The sequence below is a fragment of the Gekko japonicus genome, unplaced genomic scaffold, assembly GCF_001447785.1.
Source record: "Gekko japonicus isolate JY-2015 unplaced genomic scaffold, Gekko_japonicus_V1.1 scaffold160, whole genome shotgun sequence".
NCBI classification, from domain to species: Eukaryota; Metazoa; Chordata; class Lepidosauria; order Squamata; family Gekkonidae; genus Gekko; species Gekko japonicus.
In genome coordinates this window covers 722,647-744,490 of record NW_015165239.1, presented here as the reverse complement: position 1 = coordinate 744,490, position 21,844 = coordinate 722,647, and the positions used below count along the sequence as shown (strand labels likewise).

The following is a 21,844-nucleotide window of genomic DNA, read 5'->3' as shown; positions in this document are numbered from 1 at the left end:
CATCATAACGTCAAGTCTACTAAGAAAGCAGCTTCAAATATAGCAAAATGAAATATGAAAAAACATTGCAGTTGTAGATGCTCCAATGTGACTTGCATTACAAGAAAGAGAAACCTGCAGTTATGACTGCATTATCATCAAACTGCCACTGTATAGCACTAGAATTTGGCCCCTTTCAAACGGCCTTTGTAATCCGTTTTAGTAGCCGGTTGCTAATGGTTTTTTTGTGTCATTTCAGACACAGACATTTTAGCAACTGGCTGCTAACAGATTTTATTTACCTTTTCATACAAAGCTGCTTGTGTCTGGTTGGCAAAGCAGGGTTGAGCTGTTTTTCAGGTAAACTGCTTTCTTCCATTTTACCTCTTCTTGGCGCTTCTGAATCGCTGTAGTGTGCTACTTAAAATGTCTTCAGCACTTCCGGTAGTGTCACTTTTTTTGCCCGCCCTTTTTTCACCATGTGGTCTTTCTTGCATTTTTATCGTTCTAAGTTGAGCACTATAGCACTAGACCAAAATAGCACTTCAGTGCTGTAGTGGGAGCATTGAGATGCCTTGGTGCTATTTTGGTCTAGAACTATAGTGCTCAACTTAATGATTTTTTAAAAACCACAAGAAAGGCCACATGGAGAAAAAGGGTGTGTGGGGGAAAACGGCACTGTTCAAAATGGCCAGAGTGTTTCAGAGACATCTCATTAATGGAATTAAATTTGCTGCATGAAACCCCCATCCTTGTATCACTTTACTTGGAATCGGGCAAACGGATAACATCGAGTTTAAAACACTAATGTGAAAGGGGCTTTATCTCAAAAGTTTTACAAACAGACTCAAACAGTAAAGTCTCTCTCAATGTGCCAGCTTGGCTGAGAGTTAGAGTTCTATGGTCAGAGGTTTTCTTTATAGCTAGGTGATTCTGGAGAAGTGCAATGAGTAAAGGTTACCAAGAGGAAGTCCTATCTACCTGAGAGATAGTGCAATGTTAAGCAGAATTGCACCCTTCACTGAAGTCAATGAGCTTAGAGGGTATAACTCTGTTTAGGATTGTTCTACCTCAGAGATCGTGCAATGTTAAGCAGAATTGCACCCTTCTATGTCCACTGAAGTCAATGGGCTTAGAGGGTATAACTCTGTTTAGGATTGCAATATAAATTGCTAAGTGATCCTGAAGCTCCTTTGAACAATGAATTTCAGTTAATGTCAAACTCTTAAAAATTGATGTAGACGTACTTAAATTCCATGGTAAAATGTATGTAAAATTAAACAAAGAAATGTTTGTTTTAAAACAAAGTGGTGAAATATTTGCATAGACATTTAAAAAACAAGATGAGAGACTTCACCTCTCTAGAATGCAAGTGGCGGTAACTAATGAATGCTCCTTCATATCAAAATCTTGCTGCCCATGGGGAGCTAGAAGGCTCACTTTTCTCCATAATCCTCTTGCTAGTATGAGAGGAATGAAAATAGATATGGGAGGAGGACTTACAGTTGACCACAGGAGGCTCAAGCTTTTCACAAACTTAGGTTGATTAGTCTATGGCACTGGCTGAGCAAAAATCAAATTGAAAATACAAACTGTTCTGCTAGGAAATAGCAGCAACAAACCTGTTGCATTAGCTGATCTTTAGGACCCAAAAGGAGACAAAACTAAAGATTTGTGTTGGACATAGACAACATGAGGCTTGAATTCCATAATCCAACTCATATAAAAACACAAAGCATGTCCATAGCTATACAATTTTAGAGATTTGTCAGAATAAGGCAGTTTATGTTTAAACAGTTCATAAGAGAATTTTATTTTTAATCTATGTTTCTGGAAAGTTACAATGTAAATTTGTGTTTAAAGCTGCATAGATCTCATGAACTGTGGCAAATATTTTAGTTTATCTTTACTTTTGTTTTGTTTTTGGAACTGTAAATTTGAGATTGCTTTTTGATTTTGCCAAGCTTTACACAGTTCTAGTGCGGGTCAAAAAACAAAACTAAATTTTTAGAGACAATTATAATCAAGAACAGAAGCTATTTATTGTCAGAATATTTGCCACAGCAATATGTGGCATGGCTCCATAATGCATAAACTTCTATTACAGAAACATATTTTTAAAATATGTATATATTGTAAGTACACTATAAAATAATCTAGATCAACTTTTAAAAACTTACCATAGAAAAATGTAAAACCAAAACAAAAGCATTATACTGTCACTGAAAAACTGTACAAAAACTAGTATTTTCTACTAACTGCTCTTTAAAAGGAGAAAGAGTATCTCCTAAGCTTCAACATGAAAGATATTTCCCTTTTTATGCAAAATCTTCAAGTATATTCATGCACTTGTCAAGGCAAATTCTTTATGGGGTTTGCTAATGGAATACCAAATTAACCCATTTCCATGTACATACACGCACAATTATATATTTGCAGAATTATTTCCAAACTCACCTTGACTCTTTCTAAGGAATTTAACCAGAGATTTTTTTTTCTTAATCATTCAAGGTAATGCAAGTAATTTTGGATTAGAACTATCCAAGCTATGGCTTGACATTCATCACATTCATGAAAATGGTATGCAAATAAAGTTAACTGCGTGTAGCTAAGGTGTGTAGATTAGCAGTCATTCACAGGCACCTGCCCACTTATGCTTCATAGCATCAGAACCATTTCCTTGTCATTTGGTCTATTGGTAGTGATTATGGTTGTAGAAGAGCAACAGATGACTGAAGCTTACTCCATACATTTAATACTTTATGTCCTTGATGAGCAAATGGCAGCTTTATTTACTGGGGCTTTAATAGCTGAAGCCTTACATTCTCTACAAAGAAAAAACTTTCCATTAACCCCTGTAGCTGTAATTGGTTCATTCAAGCTATGAAAACTGAGCTCTGTCTTAGCAGCACATGCACCATCCACATTCAAATGAGTGGAGACTCAGCATTCTGTGTAGCACTAAATGCAATATCAGTCCTGCACCAAACTCTTCTTGGTGCTTTGTAGGTAAACAGGATGTGTAACTCAAATGTTGCTTCATGCAGACTTACAGTGCTGTCAACATAGGCTTCAGTCCATATCACATCATGCTCTTGATCAATCACTTTGGGTCGACTAAGCACATGCAGATATTCCATGACATTTTCCTGCACATCCGCTAGAGTCGATATCTGAGTGAAAAACCCTGTGGAAATGGAAAAGAACAACATCAGGTATATTTGGCCATGCGGACAGAGCTGAGCATGGAATACTGTACCAAACATTATGCATAATAATTACGTTCATCTCATCTCCTCTTCACACCTCAGCAACGAAAAGTAAAAAAAAAACCTGCAGAAAAAAATTCCAACACGAAGCCCTGTCAAGCATTAATTTGTGAAAGCACAAGTCTGTGAAATGATATGTCAGTCCTGAAAGGTTCCATTCCTCAAGAGTGTTATACACCATTGCACAGCCTGTCCTAATTCTTTTGGTTCCAAGTCAATTTTTCAGCTTTGGGATAAAATAAAAGTGGATTTGTTTTTAAAGACAAATGCTTTTAAAATGCTGAAGCTTTGTGAATTTAGCACCCCACAACTATTCCAAGCATCCAGCATCACAAAACCGTATAAAATGTTTAGCTCCATCAAACTTTGGCTCCATTAGTTCTAAAGTTGAATAGTTTCAGCAGTAAAAAAGAAAGAAGTTATCTGTTTTTATACTACTCCTGATCCTTTCACAGAGCTCCCCCTCTATATTCTCTTCTTTACCTCAGTCTCAATTACAAAGGTGATCCTAATACTAATAATAATAATGGTTAAGGTAAAGGTAAAGGTTCCCTTGCTCGAAAGCCAGTCAAATCCGACTCTAGGGTTGCGGTGCTCATCTCCGTTTCAAAGCCGAAGAGCCAGCGCTGTCCGAAGACGTTTCTGTGGTCATGTGGCCGGCATGACTAAACACCAAGGCACACGGAACGCTGTTACCTTCTCACTGAAGTGGTACCTATTTATCTACTTGCAATTTCTTGCTTTCGAACTGCTAGGTTGGCAGGAGCTGGAACTAGAGACGGGAGCTCACTCCGTCATGCGGCACCTGGGTCTCGAACTGCTGAACTACTGACCTTTCACAGCCTGCAGTTCAGCGTCTTAACCACTTGAGCCACCGCAGCTCCATAATGGTTACAAATACATAAAACAAGGAGCAAATCTGAGATTATAAAGAATTTGAAAGGTACTGTGAGCACTGTACTGTTGACTTCAGTGCTTCCAACTGCTGATATTTTATAATTTACTCAATTCAAACAATGTAGTAAAATTGAGATATGTGGTGAGTGATCTGACCCAGCAGAATGATAAAACATCTACCAGGATGTCGTATGTTTGTGCATAAACACATGTACAAAACTGGAGGCAGTAATATACACAGTGTATAAAATGTAGTCTTGGATTACGACATCAAGGGCACGATCACATGCAGAATTAGCTGCGCCATAGGTGCGAATGCTGGGCGGATATTAAGGGTGTGATCAGACGCCAACATCTGCTAAGCATCCCGCTCCCATCGGCAACCCGTTTTGCTCCGCCACAGAAGTGGAGTAAAAAGACACCGGGGGAAACCCAGTAGCAAATGGGTTTGCTACGGGCCAGGAACGATCTTTCCCCAGTGTGATTGCGCCAGCGCGCTTCCATGGTGTCGGGATGGGCTCATCGGGCCACCCCAACTCCATGTCATTGTTTTTTCCCGTTTCAGTATGCGTATCATTGCACACTGCATAGAGAGCACTCAGTGCGGAGATGCGAATCATCGATCCCTTGTTGAAGCGCACTGTAAATACACGAGCAAAAAAAAAAAGACTCACCTGCAGTTGCATCTGATCACGCAGTGGCGGGCCGCCCCTGCAGCTTCCAGGCACTGTGTGATCGCACAAATGTGGGTCAAATTCCTGTGGAGCAAATAACCTTGCTTCCCCTCCCCCATTATCTCGTGCGTGTGAACACTGCCCATCTGTTCTATATAGTTCTATAAAGGGCTCTTTTTGTAGTAGGAACTCCTTTGCATATTAGGCGATACACACCTAATGTAGCCAATCCTCCAAGAGCTTACAGCAGCCCCTTTAAGAAGAGCCCTGTAAGTTCTTAGAGGATTGGCTAAATTAGGGGTGTGTCACCTAATATGCAAAGGAGTTTTTGCTACAAAAAGAGCCCTGTATAATTAGAGCACATAATTGTATACATTAAAGATATTTATTCATTCAAAATCATTTAGAGCGCCCCCCTTTCAAAGTTTGGTTCTCTGTTAAACTTAGGGTTGCCAGGCAACGAACAGAAGACAAAGAGGTCTGGGACATGAGGCGTGGCCATCGGCTAACAGCATGAAGACACTTCTGAGTAAACTGAAAAGTGACTTCATACCTCTCTCGGATTTGGCCAAAACATTATGGTACTTCTTTCCTAGTCTTCTCTAGGAATGCCTGAAAACTCTATGGTTTTACCATAGAATTCCAGCCAATTCCCAGAGCATGATGTCACTCCTGTGCTTTCCTGGAATTGACATCCCACTGTCAGTCAACAGCTTTTTCAGTTTTATCCCCCCCCCCCGCTCTGGGGAGCAAGAAATGCCAGCTTGGGTGTAGAGCATTCCTGGCCCCCACTTGGGAAACTGGTAACTCTAGTCAGATTCCAAACTGAATTTATTGTTGTACTTTTTCCACAAAAGGTAATGGCTGCAATAACAATTAATTCCACTGGGAAAAGGTATTTCACAACTCTAACTCTTGGGACACTGTTGCCAAATAACTGGGCCTAACTGCATGTTGTGTCCAAAGATATGTACCTAAAGCTTGCCCACTGTCTTTCCTAAGGAAGTGGGGTTTGGAGAGGGGACATTTGAAGTAGAGAAGCAGGATGTGGGGAGAAATTGCTAACTGTGTTTCCAATTGCTCCCAGCAACTTCCTGTTCTGAAGATTTCCAAATTCATGTTTGTCTCCCAAAATACACCTTTGTAATATCATGGGTGAACAGCACTGAGGGTGATCATCAGATGGCAATGGGCTAAAACACCTCACACTTCTTTACCTTCAAATCCATCTCCCAAATTTTCACCTAGAAGAAGATACACGAAGGGCTTTTAATATGCATGCAGGTCTGCCCACAGTCTGAAGAAAGTAAAGTAGTGTTGGAGTAGGTATGCCTTTGGCATTTGTATTAGTTATCCCTCGGTGTTATAATGGCAAAACTGCATGACTGTTTGTAACTCATAAGCTACAAAACCTGTTGTTCCCAGTGTGTCTTTCCCCCAGATGCTACACAGTTGCTCTGGGGAATTTCCTCTATTTCTCTCCTCATTGTTATGTTCAGTGCCAGCTACATGGTGCATAATTAATAAAATAAACTAACATTAAATAAAAAGGGGCCTTAAAATTACCATAGCCATGTACACTAATGACTTGCTTAATACTGGTTCTTTTGTTTGTGCCTAACTAAAACATTAAGATCTGCCTTTGTTTTTACAGCTGGCAAGCTTTCAGTTCAAATGGACTGTTGAGGGAGAGGCAGTGTCTGAATACTTTAACATTTGGCATGCCGAACACTAGGAAAACGTTTCTTGTTCATCTGAAGATCCTGGTAATATTTTAATCCTTCGGGCATAGTCTCCAACAGATGAAGAGGAAGATTGCTGTAAACTTCCCTAAGTCATTCTGAAGCAGCTTTGGGGTCTTGACTGTTTTTAATGTATTTAAAATGGGTTGCTGCCTTGCCTCATTAAGTCCATGCTCCCTCAAGATAAAGTCTACTTATGTAACAGGCAGGGAAACATGCTGATGTGGGTGGGGGGTCTCACACAGGGTGGTGTAAACCTACATTGTAATCCAGTTCGAGAGAAAGGATTTCACTATCCATAAGCCAGTCAGCTGGAAATCTTTCAAACACCCTCCATCTCTGCTGTGTTTCCAAGGAGAAAATCACCACGAGGAAAATTGATTTTCAGGGTAGTGACCTCTGAGACACAGTTTGGCTTACCCATCCATGTAAGAAGTTGACTGCAGTGCAGCCTTTCTGGTGCTCTGTACACTGGCATTGCCAAGTCTTGCCAGTCTCTTGTGGCTATTATCCTTAATACGAAGCATTTGGCAGGATTGCAACTGATAAAGGTTCAAGACCTAACTTCTCTGAGTTAAATGTTTGTGATTTTGCTGCAGCAGAGAGAGAGATCAGTGCAATGAACAAGCCATGATGTAGCAGAGAAATGTAAAAAACAAAGCCTACACAGGTGTTAATAAAGTAAACAAGGGGGGTCATTTCTTAGCTGAACTGGTGAAGAAAAGGAATGTTGGAATGTACTCTATGTAGAGATTCTATGTAGAGATTAATTAATGTACTACTGCAGTAGTGTGGCAAAGAACCATGTTGTTCATTCCACAAATATGGTTCCTCCATGCTGTGTGTGGGAAGCAACAGGAAAGTGAGCATAGATATCAGATGACTCACAGCCATCAGGGAGATGACAAGGTAAATTGCTGCTGGCCTTGGCTATTACCTCCTTTATCTATCAGTTCAGGCTTGTGGGAGGGTGGGGAAGGAAAGCCCTCCACTGCACAAGCCAGAAGAATTGCTCTGGTCCCAAGCACTACTTTAGCTGAGGACTCGAGAAAGGCCCTTTACGTACACACAGCTTACTGCAGAGAATCCGAGCAGTCAAGCCTAACTGTGTCCTACCACTGCACCTAGGAATTAGACTAAGCAGCTCACATGAGCACTTAAAGCTCTCCACCTGAGCTGTTGCTGGGACTGATGCAAAATGGCTGATCTGAAAGGGCAGAGAGAAAAACCTCTTCCTTTCCTGCCTAAACCTGCTGGCTTCCTTTTGTCCTAGCTGCTGCCACTGCAGACTGCAAGGAGAGCAAGCCATCTGTCCTGAACAAGGGACTGAGGGCCTTCCCACCTAAGCCTGTCAGTTTCCTCTCCTCCAAAGGCTGCCCATAAGAACAAAGCAGCTGTCACCTGCAGGGAATATAAAGAAAAGCCTTTCCCTCCCCATCCAAGGTTACACCTGCAGCCTAGAAACAAAGCTAGTGGGCCTGGAAAGGGGGATGGGGCATGAAGAGAAAAGGAAGCAGGGGAGAGTGGGTGAGGAGAGGGGCGTAAAATGCGACCTGGGTCTGAACAGTCCAAAGGAACTCCTTCCTTCTTCTCCTCTCTGTTGTGTATGAAATATAATGTATGAAGGTATTGAGCTTGAGTCTGACAAGGGTATTGTAAACCGACCTATCAGAACAAAGGACGTTCTGGAGGGAAGCAAAGTGATTGGTCTTTATGTACAGTTTATGATTGGATACTATCTGACATGTGGGCGTGGCTTGCCAAGCCCGGACTGTTTAAAAAGGAGCCTGTTGCTCCATTGTTTGTCTCGTTCTGGTTCTTCTGACTTCGTGTTCAATAAAGCTGTTATCACTGTTCACCTGCTGCCTCGAGTCTCATATCTAACACTCTCCTTCTTACCCTCCCCCCATACTCCCTTTGTTGTATTTTGTAATGGCTTTTCTGAGGGGTTACATCTCCCAAAAGCCTGACACTGACATAGAAACAGTTACCTTTTCCTGAGGGGTGGAGGGCGAGGGAAGAGAAAGGGAGGGAAATGTGAAACTAGAGGTCTGAAGGAGAACTACAGCCAAGAACAGGCCTGTGAGTGCTACGAGGACACCAGTGGGGAGTGAAGAAGTTGGAGGACAGAACTGCTACTAGAGGGTAGGGTTGCCAACCTCCAGGTGGGGGCTGGAGATCTGAATTCACAACTGGTCTCCCCTGGGGTCTATGACAATATACCCTGCCTTCCCCAGGCTCTACTAAAAATCTTCAGGAATTCAATCTAAAGTTGGCAACTCTATGTTCTGAAGCTGAAGGTAGAGACTTCATTTACTGACTATGTGGAGACCCTGGGGCAAAGGGACCTGGAGCCAGCACATTCCTACTTCTTACCAGCGAGCAGAAAACACATCACCCCTTGTAATCCAGTCATTCTCATCCCTTCTCACTTGAAGCTTCCCTGTTTACTTACCTCATTAAAGTTCTTATTACTTCATGCTCTACAGTTGTTGGGATCCACCAGGACTGATAGTAAAAGTGCCAGCTGTGAAGTGTCTTTAGCATTTGCCTCAAAACTTATCACACTACTAATCTGTATTGATATTGCAGTTTCTTTTATTTTCTCCTTCACCTCCACTCTCCCTGTGTATTTTTAAAAATTATTCCTACACTTGGGTTTCCTCTGAGATTTCCTCCCCCCCCCACCTGTGTGGCATTTTCTTTCTCACCCCCCACTTTCCTTGTATATTTTTAAAAATTCCTCCTCTTCTATTCTGCACTTGGGTTTCCTCTGTGCATGTGTGTTTATGTGTGTATGTGAGAGAGACATTTCCCCACATATAGGCCCATTATGCATGCACATCTTACTGCAGATTTTCAGAGCCGTAAGCCTTTAGCATTGACCAGCTGCAATGCTCAGCGGAATCCCATCCTCGTCGCCACTGAATTGTAGTGGGTTAGACGCATGTATAAACCACTGAGACGTATGTAGTGATCAGCATGGTTTACTGGTACACAACAAAACTACTGGCTGGATGGCCAACTATATACACACCTGGGGACACTCCCCTAGGTCCCGTTGGTGGGTTTAAATCTCCCGCCACGGTCCTATTGGTTCCCAAGTTGAGAGACTAGGAGCCTAGTCCCTATTGTTACTACAGAGTCAAGCTTGGGGGTATTCGCTGGCCCCTGGTGGCAGTCAGCGGACATAACAGATTACTTCTTTTAACTAGAAGCAATTCCCCTTTTGGGGTTGAATGGAGATCCTCACTGATCCACCCACTCCTTCTGCCACCTACTGAGTCCACAGTCAGTGCTTAACTATCTCTTCTTCAACTATCAGTTCCACCCAATGGTTCTCAGACTCTGTTAGGCATCAACCCTTGACAGTCCGTCATAGCTGCATTCAGAACCTGGATGCTGCCATTCTGTTTTCTTGCTTTATTTAAATTGTATTTTGCTTAAATTGTTCTTTATTTAAATTATATTCAAGTGTTTTTTAAGTCTCTTTGGGTTCCCACTGGTGAGAAAAGTGGGATGATCAATTGCCTAAAGAAGTAAACTATTTCCAAAAATTGTTCAGTATTCCTTTACTCCCTAAACATCATGAGCGGTTTTATTTGGGGCTTTCAGCACAGAGAAGTTTATAAAGGAAGACATATAAGCAAATAATATGGGCAGATTTCTAAACGCCTCTCTCCACTGGATCTGACAGAAGGTTTTTTTTTTTTTACCATCCTTGATAATATTGTGCAGAATTTGAGGGAAACTCTTCCATATATGTCATTTGGTCTTGAAAATGAACATAAGGTCTTTACCTTTTCATCAGTAGAAAGTGGGCTATAATATACCAGATTAACTAGCGGGAAAGCAACCTACTTCCTCAGGCTCATATTTTCTGAATGGCTATGCTTAGATCTTTTTCAAGCATGGGTAATGTACTGTCTGAAAAGCTAAAATTCTTTGCTGTTGACTAAACTGTCTTTTAAAACATGCTTCAAAGGATTCTTATACAATGACTAAGGCTAAATCCTACTGCAACATTAGCTGATTAAGACAAGACTTTAAACTCAGTAATTTCCATCATATGGGCGCAGACAGTGGTTAAAGAAATAATCCATGACTAAATGGATGTTCTTCAAATGAATCATTAGAATGTCATGTGGCGTACACACATGCAAAAGTGAGAAAACGTTAGTACAAATTGTGAAGATGGATAAAACTGCAGCGCCACCAGACATGACTGTAAATAACTGGGCATACAGGAAAGGGAACTGAGGTGTAGCATTGCCAGCCTCCAGGTGAGGCCTGGGGGTCTCCCACTTTTACAACTGATCTCCAGCTGACAGAGATCAGCTCCCCCGGAGAAAATGGCTGCTTTGAAGGGTGGACTCTATGGCATTGTACCATGCTGAGGCCCCTCCCCAAACCCTGCCCTCTCCTGAATCCACCCCCAAAGTCTACAGGTATTTTCCAATCCAAACCTTGCAACCCTACTGATTACTGAAAAACAAATTTTAAAAATCATTTAAAAAACAAAAACAAAAACCCAAGATAAAGATTCTGAACCAGTGGTTGCTCTGTTAGAAGTAGCAGAGCCTTGCTGAACATCTGTGTATGAGGGGTGAGATTTGAGGAGCTGAACAGTTAGTCCAATTTCACTTTCAGAAAGTCCTAGAAGAAGTGAATGGCCGCTGCTAAGGTAGTTGAGTCCACTTTTTCATGTGCTATCCTACCTCTCATGGCCAGTATGGTGTAATGTCAGACATGGAATGGGGAGGCCTGAATTTAAATACTGACTGAGCCATGATTACACTTACTGGTTGACCTTGTCAATACCTCTCATCCTAACCTATCTCACAGATGATGTTGGGATAAAATGGAAAAGAGCTCTTTGGCCATTTGAACAAAAGAAAAAAATGTTATTTATGGCCCTGTGCTTCATTTTGTATTCCCTGTGTTTTGTTGTAATTAATTTACTATCAACTTGCTTTGATGCCCTTACATACCTTACAATTAAGCCACTTCTCCATTCCTTTGAAGGAAGAGATTTGCACTACACAAAGACTGACATGCTTTTAAATATGTCATTAATACATGAGAGCAATCCTAAACAGAATCCTATTCAGGTCTGCTCTCAATTGGCTTAATCCTAGGAAACTGTTTTTTTAGGATTGCAGTGTACATTGTTTTTATGCTTTGGACTGGATGTTATCTTGAAAACTTATGACTGAGAGGTGAGACAGAAATTGTTTAAAAATAGATAGCCGCTAGGGTTGCCAAATCCGTCTTCGCCGGGAGCGGGGGGCTCCCGGCCGGCGTCGGGGCTGTGTGCGCGCACACATCACCCGGAAGTGACGTAGGCATGTTTGCCATGCTGGGGACGGGGCCACGGCCATACAAGGGAAAATTATAGTTTTCCCTTGTATGGCCGTGGGCCCGCCCCCAGCATGCCCGGCGTGCCCACGTCACTTGCTAGTGATGTGCACGCCGGGGGCGGGGTTCCCCCAGGCCCCGATTCCACCACGTCGGAAATCGGGGCTTCAAAGCAGGGGATTCCCCGCCCCCCGCCCACATTTGGCAGCCCTAATAGCCGCTCTGTCTTAAGCTTAAAACATTTCTTCTGCTATCTATCAGCAAGCCTAATTTTACTGAGAATATGAGGCCTGGCTAGGATCTCTGGTACTTCTTACCAACCCAAAGGCTACAGACTAATCTTTAAAAGGAGGTTCTGCAAAAGCTGGAACTTTTAGAGCTAAAACTGTAATACTTGGGAACCATGATCATGTCTCTGAATATGTAATTAGAGATGCTACAGAAAATTCCCATTTCAGTTTTGTTACTTCCTTGCACTAATTAAATCTGTGAATCTTTCTTTCTGTGTCACTTTCAATTTCCCATGTTAAACTTTTCTTGTAAAATATTATTTTTCAACTTTTTTGTGTAAGTGCATACATATATCACACACACTCTACATATAAACTGAGTATAAATTGTATGTGTATGTAAAAAGGGCATAAATAGTATAAAATAGACAAATGGATTTCTTTTTATTTCTGACTGTTGTCATTGCAAACAAGCTGCAATTAGACGCATTATGGAGAAGAAAAGAAAGTCACAAAATTATTCCTCTTACATTACAGATCTCATAGCAGCTCTATTTTACTGGATTTTGTTGTTTTTTTAAAAAAATCATGCATTGGTTTTATTGCTTACCTCCCTTTGGTCCCAATTTGCTGGGAGAAAGGAAGGTTTATGTATGTTTAAAATAAATAAATAAAGTGTGTGAATGTATGCTGGTGTGTTCTCTAGGGGAAGAGGGCCAGTTTAGTGTAGTGGTTAAGAGCAGAGAACTCGAATCTGGAGAACCTGAACCGGGTTCGATTCCCCACTTCCCCATTTGAAGCGAGCTGGGTGATCTTAGGCAAATCACAGCACTCTAAGCCTTTAAATAATTTTTTTTAAAGCATAGCTCTCTACCTAAGTGGTGCCAAAAAAACAATGACAGCTTCAGCAGCCAAACAATCCCTACAGGATCTCCTGGCTATTCATCACACAATAGCATATGATAATAATTACTCTAGGGAGAACAGTGCAGGGGAGAAGAGTTAGCGCCACCATGTTCCTGATTCAAACTGCCCCCAATCTGCCTTTTGAGCTTAAAGTGCATGCGAAAAGATCTGATCCTGGATTCCCAAAAACACATTAGTTTGTCCCTGAATTTACTTGATTTATTACCTATTTTATCTTCATTATGGTTCAGAAAGAGGGGAGGCATCCTGGTTGAGGAAGACAGAAACTTTCTCATTATGACACACAAAGGACATCTAGAAGTTTGCTGTATCACAAAACCCACTACTGAAAAATAGCATCAAGTGTCCATGTATCAAACAAAATATGGTTGGCTAATTCAACAAAACCAAGTTCTAGGCCTGTTATCTAATACTTTAAAATTTGTTACTGGTGGCTGGGTTTCTTTATTTTTTTTCATCATCTATTGGTTTTATTTTTGTGTACCTCCCTTTGGTACAAATTTTCTGGGAGAAAGAGGGGTTTATGTATGTTTAAAATAAATAAATATCCAATGTTTAACTTCTGTTCATGGAAATAGGCCTTCTTTCATGAGATATCACCTTTACTACTATATTTAATATGTTCCAGCATGACATTATTCCACACTGAACAGTAGAACACAATCGATTGTATTTATCATCAGTTTTTGTAATATACTAAGTGGCTAACTGCAGATAAAAAATTTGAACAAATGTCAATTAAAACAGTGTCAATTTAAATCTAACAAAACATATTCCTTGATTAAATAGAACACTATTAGACCACTATTAGTACCCATTTATAAACCATCCTGAAGGGTATATCTAAGAGAAGGGTTTAGCCAGCCTTTCTTAAAAACTATAACAAGAGGCTCAGGACGGTTTCGCAGAGCCACCACAAAGGCAAGGGCTCTGCTAAAGTCCCATACAAGATGAGGTTCTCTGTTAGGCCTTAAAACCTCAGCACCCTGATGTACTCCCCGGACATTCATTGGTAGGCAAAGATGTTGAAGAATTTGTGAAGAAATTTTTTCCCTTGTACCTCCAACAAAAAGGGATGTGCAATACTCTGCACTAGTTCTGAGAATAAGAAATTGTTGCATTTTTTTTCTGAGAAAAAATATCATGGCCTGATTAATTCTGCTATGAATAAGTTATCCTGACCACCACTACCACCCACCCAACTCATACAGAGTATCCTTTGGCGAAGTATAAATTCCACAGAGATTTCCAAGCCTACAAGGATATCCAGGGAAACATGATTGTCTCTGGTAACAAGAATTCTTAGACATGTGTTTTAAATGTACAAATGCAGGGTTAAAATCAGAGCAGAGAGAGTTTTAGTAATCCAGAGATCAGCAGGGATGAATTAAATAAACATTTTATGTACAGAAATTAAACCAACCTTTGTTGGCACATGCCATCCACTTGAGGTTATCAGCAAAGGCAGATTCTCTTCCTATCAGGTAAGTGAAAATGCGAACCTGAAAATACAGTGGTTGATTACTATCAATGAAAGGTAATGCTGCAAGCAAATAAATAAAAATAAATATATAAATAATAAACGTGAACATTATTTTAATGCTTATTTACATTATTTATAGAATATCTTTCTCATGAGACTCAAGGTGGATTACACAGTGTAAGTCAATGCAAGAAACAAGGTGGGGGGCATCTAATAAACAATTAGGATTGCAGAAATTTGAAACAAAGCTGAATCAAATCATACATATTGACACGACATGTTAAATGATTGCAGAAATCACATAGCACATTCAATGCTTTTTATTTGAAAAAAAATACCAGAACTCATATATAATAAGGTTGCGTGCCAATTTCCACCAATTCCCCCTGACTTCTGCAGATACCCACTAAGCTGTTCCGGAGGGTCCACTCTTTCTCTGGCCAAGTGGGGTGAGGTGGGCTGGCACACAAGTCTCAGGACTTGAGGGAACATAAAAAAAGCCCTGTTGGCTCAGACCAATGGTTCATCTAGTTCAGCATCCTGTCTCTGACAGTGGCCAATCAGTTCCTCTGGAGGGCCAACAACAGGGCACAGGTACTGCAGCCTTCCCTGACGTTTCCTCCTGCCTCTAAATATGGAGGTTCCCCTCAGTCACCATGGCTAGTAGCCACTGATAGACTTATCCTCCATAAATCCCTGAGCCAGCTTTGCTGGGAGGGCGGGGTAAAAATCTAATGAAATAAATAAATAAATAAAATAATAAATCTATCTAATCTGCTTTTAAAGCTGTCTATTCCTGCAGCCATCACTACATCCTCTGGCAGCAAATTCCACATTTTAATACCAGTGAGTACAAGCCTCAATGAGTACTGTCACAAAAAAGTCCTGAGTAGGATCATACATACAGTAGCATATACTATACACAGGCTGCGGTCACACGGAACAGAAGCCACACAAGTGAGACGGAAAACAGGCAGAGTTTCCGGGCGCGATCTCACCAGCACATCTGGGAAGCGTAGCACTCCCATGGCACAACCGAGGCTTCCAGCCGAAACTGCGTGGCAAAAAACTAGTACCTCGGAGGTACTAGTTTCCGGAAACTGCGGGGCAAGGGCAGGCGTCTGATCGCGTTTCCGGTGGCATCCGGCGCCCGCCCATGTCCCCTTGCAAATAAGGTGTGTGTTTTTTGTCCACGTCTCTGTGGATGCACACACGCACCCAACGGAGCATGCGCATTAGTCGTGTACACACAAAAACAAAACATTTTGCCGCGGCGCGCGCTTCTTCATTGCGCGCCGGCTTGTCCTGTGATCAGCACCTCTCCCTTGCCATGGAACCTCCACGGTACCTCCACAGGACCTCCACGGGAGGTCTGATCGAGTAACTGCGCAGTAGTTTGCCCCAGGGCAAACAGCCACGCTTCTCCCCCGCAGTTTCCTGCCCGTGTGACCGGGGCCACAGTAGTACAGACCACAGTCCCTACCCTTTATTAAAACATGGTTCTGTACCATTCTGTGATAATAAAGCCCTAATATCTGTGTGTGTCATATTAAACAGATTATAAGGTGCCAGGAACTTAAAAGATACACTCTATTTCTGAACACATTCAACTGGGAATAAAGTCCACTTGAATTCAGTAGAATTTTCTTCTGAGTAAATGAATTTAGGATTGTGGCCTAGTTTTATATTAACCAAAAATTCAGTGTTGAAATGGTTCTTTCTCTCTTTTCTTAACAAAGATGAATAAAAACACACTTGGCGTGTTACCAGAATCATGAGTAAGTATAAATGAGAAATTAAAACCATTGAGGTGTGACACAAAGTCACATAATACAGAGGTCTATCATGCAGTTCAGATTTAGCAGAATTTCTTTGGTCTGAGGCTTGCATTGAATTACTGAACAAATTATTTCTACAGATGTGGAGACATGAGACAAAATATTGGCAAAGTTGTTTGTCTCCAAGATGTGTGAGCTTATATATTAATGTAAGTCTTCCCACAATAAAATAATAAGTATTAACCCTTCCAAATAATTTCCTACCCCCACTATCCTGGAAAGAAAAAGCAGAGCTCTCTCCAATTCATTCATGAGTTTGACAGTTAAATCATGTTGGATCCTTGCACAAGAACTCAAAAACTTGAGCCTACAGAGTCAAGAAAAGGAGCTGTGCAAGTCACACCTTTAAATAAAAATTTGTTCTTAGGTTACAGAAAATTGCTTAAAGATTCTAAGAAAACAAAAAAAGAAGCAGTGCACTCAGACACACACACACACTGGGATTATTTCAGTTCCCACAGCTAACAAAACTATAGATATATATTTAAAGTTTCTGTAGTGTATCAGTGTTAGAAACCTTTTGAAAAAGATAGACTATAAAAGCAGCTTGTTCAGTGGTTTGGTTTAGACACCAGTACCTCTCCCATTTAAGAACAGGCTCTGTCCCTACTTAATCCAGAATGAAAGAATAACAGCTCCATCAACCAGTTCCATGCACTTGCCATTCCACATAAATGGTCACAAGTTCTCACTGATACCCCATCCAGCATTTTGCCCCCACAGAAATCTGTTTTTATGTATAGAACAGAACAAAGTTTTAGTCCAGTGGCACCTTTAAGAGCAACAAAGTATAAGCTTTGAATAAAACTTTGTTGGTCTTAAAGGTGCCACTGGACAAAAAGTTTGTTCTTCTGCTTCAGACCAACACGGCTACCCACCTGAATGTATAGAGTAGTTTTCTTGTTCTTATTTTAAATTAGTGCAGGGCACTGAAGAAATAGTCATCCACTGTATTCTATTCACAATCTTCCATTTCATGATTACAGCTTATGGAGAATTACTCCAGACCAGAGGTCATTTCGGGGGGGAACGCGGGGGAACGCAGTTCCCCCGGGTGAGGTGCAGGGGGCGGGGCACATGATGAAGCCCCGCCCCCTGCTTCCGGCCGCCCCGCTTCCAGCCCTCATTCAGCCAGGAGGAGGCAGGAGAAGAGGGAGGGTAAATTGCTTCCTCCCTGCCTCTCCCCACCCCTGCCTGCCTGGGGCCAGGGAGGGGCTTGGCAGGGCTTCCTCGCACTCCTGCTGGCCTTGCAGGTCCACCGCAGGGCCCCTGATGTCAGGGGGTGTGGCATATGCTAATGAGTTATGCTAATGAGTTCCCCTAGCTCTTTTTCTACGAAATGACCCCTGCTCCAGACTAAATTCATTGTGGGATTAAACTGGAGTCACTCTACACTGAATCACAGTTAATAAACAGCTGTATCAAAACCATCCACTGTACTCCCCACTGCCACCAGCTTTTAAACAAATTAATATAGAGTCACACTAACAAGTTTATTGTTATCAAACTTGTCAATGAAAGGGTTCTCTTTCACTGTTTTTGTTCACATGTGGCTCAAGCTTTCTTCATTCATTTTATTCCTCTGCAAGTTTAATGAAGGCAAAGTAGCTGGATGCAGTTGTCAAGTGCCTGAAGATGATCTTGGATCATGGAAGAGAATCAATGAAGAGATCCAAATTCATTTTACATAGTAAACTTGTGTCAATGAAGTTGAATTAAATTTACTACGAGGACAAAACACACATAGTGAGAGGAACTCCTTAGAATCAAATCTCAAGTTTATGAGAAAAGAACGAGAAGCTGGGTGTAGTATCTGGAAACTGCACTTGGAACAGCTCAAATTAATTCCAAGTTAAGGATGGACAGTTTACCCACAACCTCTTCTGTTTCTTCCCAAGAATTAATTACACTCATCAATTTATGGAACTACAGCTAATGAAATGGCTAATGTTTAATGAAATTATTTATACAATGTGAAGTGATGCACTGAAGCTCCCACAACCTTTGTGCCTTAAACCAGTAAGGGAATGAACAATTCCTGAATCTGTTATGCAACTCAAAATGGCCACCACCCAACATATCTGTTCTCTACAGAAGAAATATCTAGCGGATTTCTTGCAAAATGGCTTCCTTTTCCTTATTCCAACTGCTACAGCTATAGTAAATGAAGTGTTTCATCTGTAAACAAACTGGAGATGTATATTCAAAGAATGCTGCATAAATCATTGTCAGTGTTTATCTCTGGAAAAAATGTGCAGAAATATACTCTTAGTGGAGACTGAATTAATCAGAAAATGCCTAGTAGTCTCTTGTAATTTCCAAATAATCAAACAACCCCCATGTTCCAAATACAAGGAGCACAGCCTTAGCTACAGCAGTCAGGGACAGTCAAATGTGGCAAAAGGCTAAAGCAAACTTGTTTCAACATGCAAGTACTAAACTTTCAATAAGTCTTTTTTAAAAAAAAATTATTTGCATCATAAATTATTATTACATTACTTTACCATCCCAATTCTCTTATGACACATTTTCCCCCTTTTATATCCCACCCCCCACAAGGTGGCCATCACATAACTACAAATTAAATTTTTAACTATGAGCACATTTTTTTCAATTTTTCAAATATAACGGAATTAGCTTCTCCATTATTTACCCACTGAAAGTATATAGACCATTTCTTTTTTATCTCCTTCATTTTTCCATCCCATACCTTATTTTGTTTAATACATTCCAATATCTCTGACTGGATATATTCGTATAAACAGTCGTTCCATCGATCTAAAGACCACTTCAAACTCTCCTTCCAACCATATGCAATCACAGCATGCGCTGCTAGTAACATTGCTTTAAAAATATCCTGATTTCGTCTCTCAATATTACCATTTCCCAGTACGCCCATAAATAATAGATCTCCATCTATTTTAAGATCCACTTTACATAACCCTACTATCTTTCCCCGTACCTTTCCCCAGAAATCTCTAACCCTTGGGCATTCCCACCACAGGTGAGAATACCACCCTTCCTTTGCACCGCAGTGCCAGCAATTAGGTTTCATACCTTTAATCATATATGCCAATTGGGCAGGGGTTCTATACCATTTCCAAATTATCTTTCTTTCAAGCTCTCTATATTTTTCTAATTTAATTTTCTTCAAATTCACCATTAACTTATTGATGTCATCAGAGATTATTTGTTTTTCTTTATTCCATTTATTTTTTAAGGTTCTTAATATAAACTCCTTATCTTTCACCAATTCAAGGTAAATTTTTCCTGCTAATCCTTTCCTTATTTCATCCACATATAATACCTGTTCTAAATTGTTGTCTTCCCTTTTTATAGCTTCTATATACCTATCTTGTTTAATCAAGTGTGATAGTCCCCTTAAATTTAACCAATAATGTCCCCCTATTCTTTGATTCAGCTCCTGAAGTGGTAGGAGATTCCCTTGAGAATTCTACGTATCCTTAACTCTAGTTATGCCTTCCCCCTTAAGGGCTTTCCAAAATTCATTGAATTTTGATATGAAATAGACTGCCATTTTAGCTATTTGATGAACTTCTTTTGTTGTACTGGCTGTGCCAAGTGTGCTTTTGTGAATGTGGACAAGGCTTAATGAGACAATACTCAGCCATGTCTAGGTGGAGACTGCACTTTAGCTGGGAAATCAATTGCTTGAGTTGGATTCAACTAGGTTTTCACTGGTGAAAAAGAATCATAGAATCGGAAGGGACTCCCAGGGTCATCTAGTCCAAGCACCTGCACAGTGCAGGAAATTCACAAATACCTCCCCCTCCACACCCACAGTGACCGCTGTTCCACACTCAGAAGATGACAAAAAGCCACTGGGGTCCCTGGCCAAACTGGCCTGGAGAAAATTTTGCTTCCTGACTCCGAAGTGGCAATCAGCATTTCCCTGGGTGTGTAAGAAATGGCCATAAGAACTAAACACTGAGGCAACCCTTCCTGCCCTCCCTCTCATGATCTGCCTAAATTCACATAATCCACTTTGCTGTCAGATGGCCATCTAGCCTCTGTTTGAAAACCTCCAAAGAAAGAGAGCCCACCTCCTCCTGAGGAAGCCTGTTCCACTGAGGAACCGCTTTTTTTTTAACTGTCAGGAAGTCCTTCCTAATGTTTAGCTGAAAACTATTCTGATTTAATTTCAACCCATTGGTTCTGGTCTGACCTTCTGAGGCAACAGAAAAATGCTATGTACCATCCTCTATATGACAGCCCTTCAAGTACTTGAAGATGGTTATCATGTCACCTCTCAGTCATCTCCTCTCCAGGCTTAACATACCCAGCTCCTTCAACCTTTCCTCATAGGACTTGTTCTTCAGACCCCTCACCATCTTTGTTGCCCTCCTCTGGACACATTCCAGCTTGTCCATATCCTTCTTAAATTGTGATGCCCCAAACTGAACACAATACTCTAGGTAACGTCTAACCAGAGCAAAGTAAAGTGGTACCATCAGTTCGCGTGATCTGGACACTATACTTCTGTTGATAGTCCAAAATCACATCTGCCTTTTTAGCAACGCATCACACTGCTGACTCATATTCAGTGTATGGTCTACTAAGACTCCTAGATCCTTTTCACACATACTACTGCCAAGACAAGTCTCCCCCAATCTATAATTATGCATTTGATTTTTCATACCTAAATGCAAAACTTTACATTTATCCCCATTGAAATTCATTTTATTTGTTTTAGCCCAGTTTTCCAGCCTGTCAAGATCATCCTGTATCCTGATTCTGTCTTCTACCATATTTGCTACTCCTCCCAATTTAGTATCATCTGCAAATTTAATAAGCATTCCTTCCAAGGGTAATTTTCTGCAGGAGTACACAGGAGTGGCACTCTGACAGTAAAGAGCCCAGGGGGCGGGCACATTCAACAAGCCCCACCCCCTGCTCCCAGCAGCCCTCTGTCAGAGCAAGAAGCAGCCAGGTAAATTGAAGAGCCACCCCCCCGGTCCAAAACAGTCCAGTGGCACCTTTAAGACCAAGTTTTATTCAGGTACAAGCTCTCCCTCCTCTGCAAGGACAGATCTGCATGCCCCCCCCCCAATAGCTAGCGATTTAAAACAGTACAGTGGAGCCTGAGCGGTGGATGTTGCCTTCTGACATACTTCCAGTGATATCAGGGGTGTGGCATATGCAAATAAGTTATGCTAATGAGTTATGCTAATGAGCTCCTGCACCTCTTTTTCTACGAAATGACCCCTGATTCCTTCTATCCCTTCATCCAAATTGTTGATAAAGATGTTGAACAAAACAGGTCCCAGGACAGATCCTTGAGACACTCCACTTGTCACTCCTCTTCAAGATGAGGAGCCATTCACAAGTACTCTTTGGGTCTGATCTGTCAACCAGTTACAGATCCACCTAACAGTCATAGGATCCAAACCACATTTTTCCAATTTGTCAACAAGAATATTATGTGG

The 21,844-nt window shown here is 41.2% G+C and overlaps 1 protein-coding gene across 1 annotated transcript in view; it reads right to left on the bottom strand.

The window, feature by feature from the left end:
- CACNA2D3 (calcium channel, voltage-dependent, alpha 2/delta subunit 3) overlaps positions 1–21,844 on the bottom strand; it is an 855,054-nt gene that overhangs the window by 288,910 nt on the left and 544,300 nt on the right. The window contains exons 12-13 of the mRNA XM_015410013.1: positions 14,500–14,578; positions 3,033–3,166 (exon numbers count right to left, since the gene is read on the bottom strand). Of these exons, the coding sequence (XP_015265499.1) occupies positions 3,033–3,166; positions 14,500–14,578 (213 nt within the window). The remainder of the gene's footprint in view (positions 1–3,032; positions 3,167–14,499; positions 14,579–21,844) is intronic.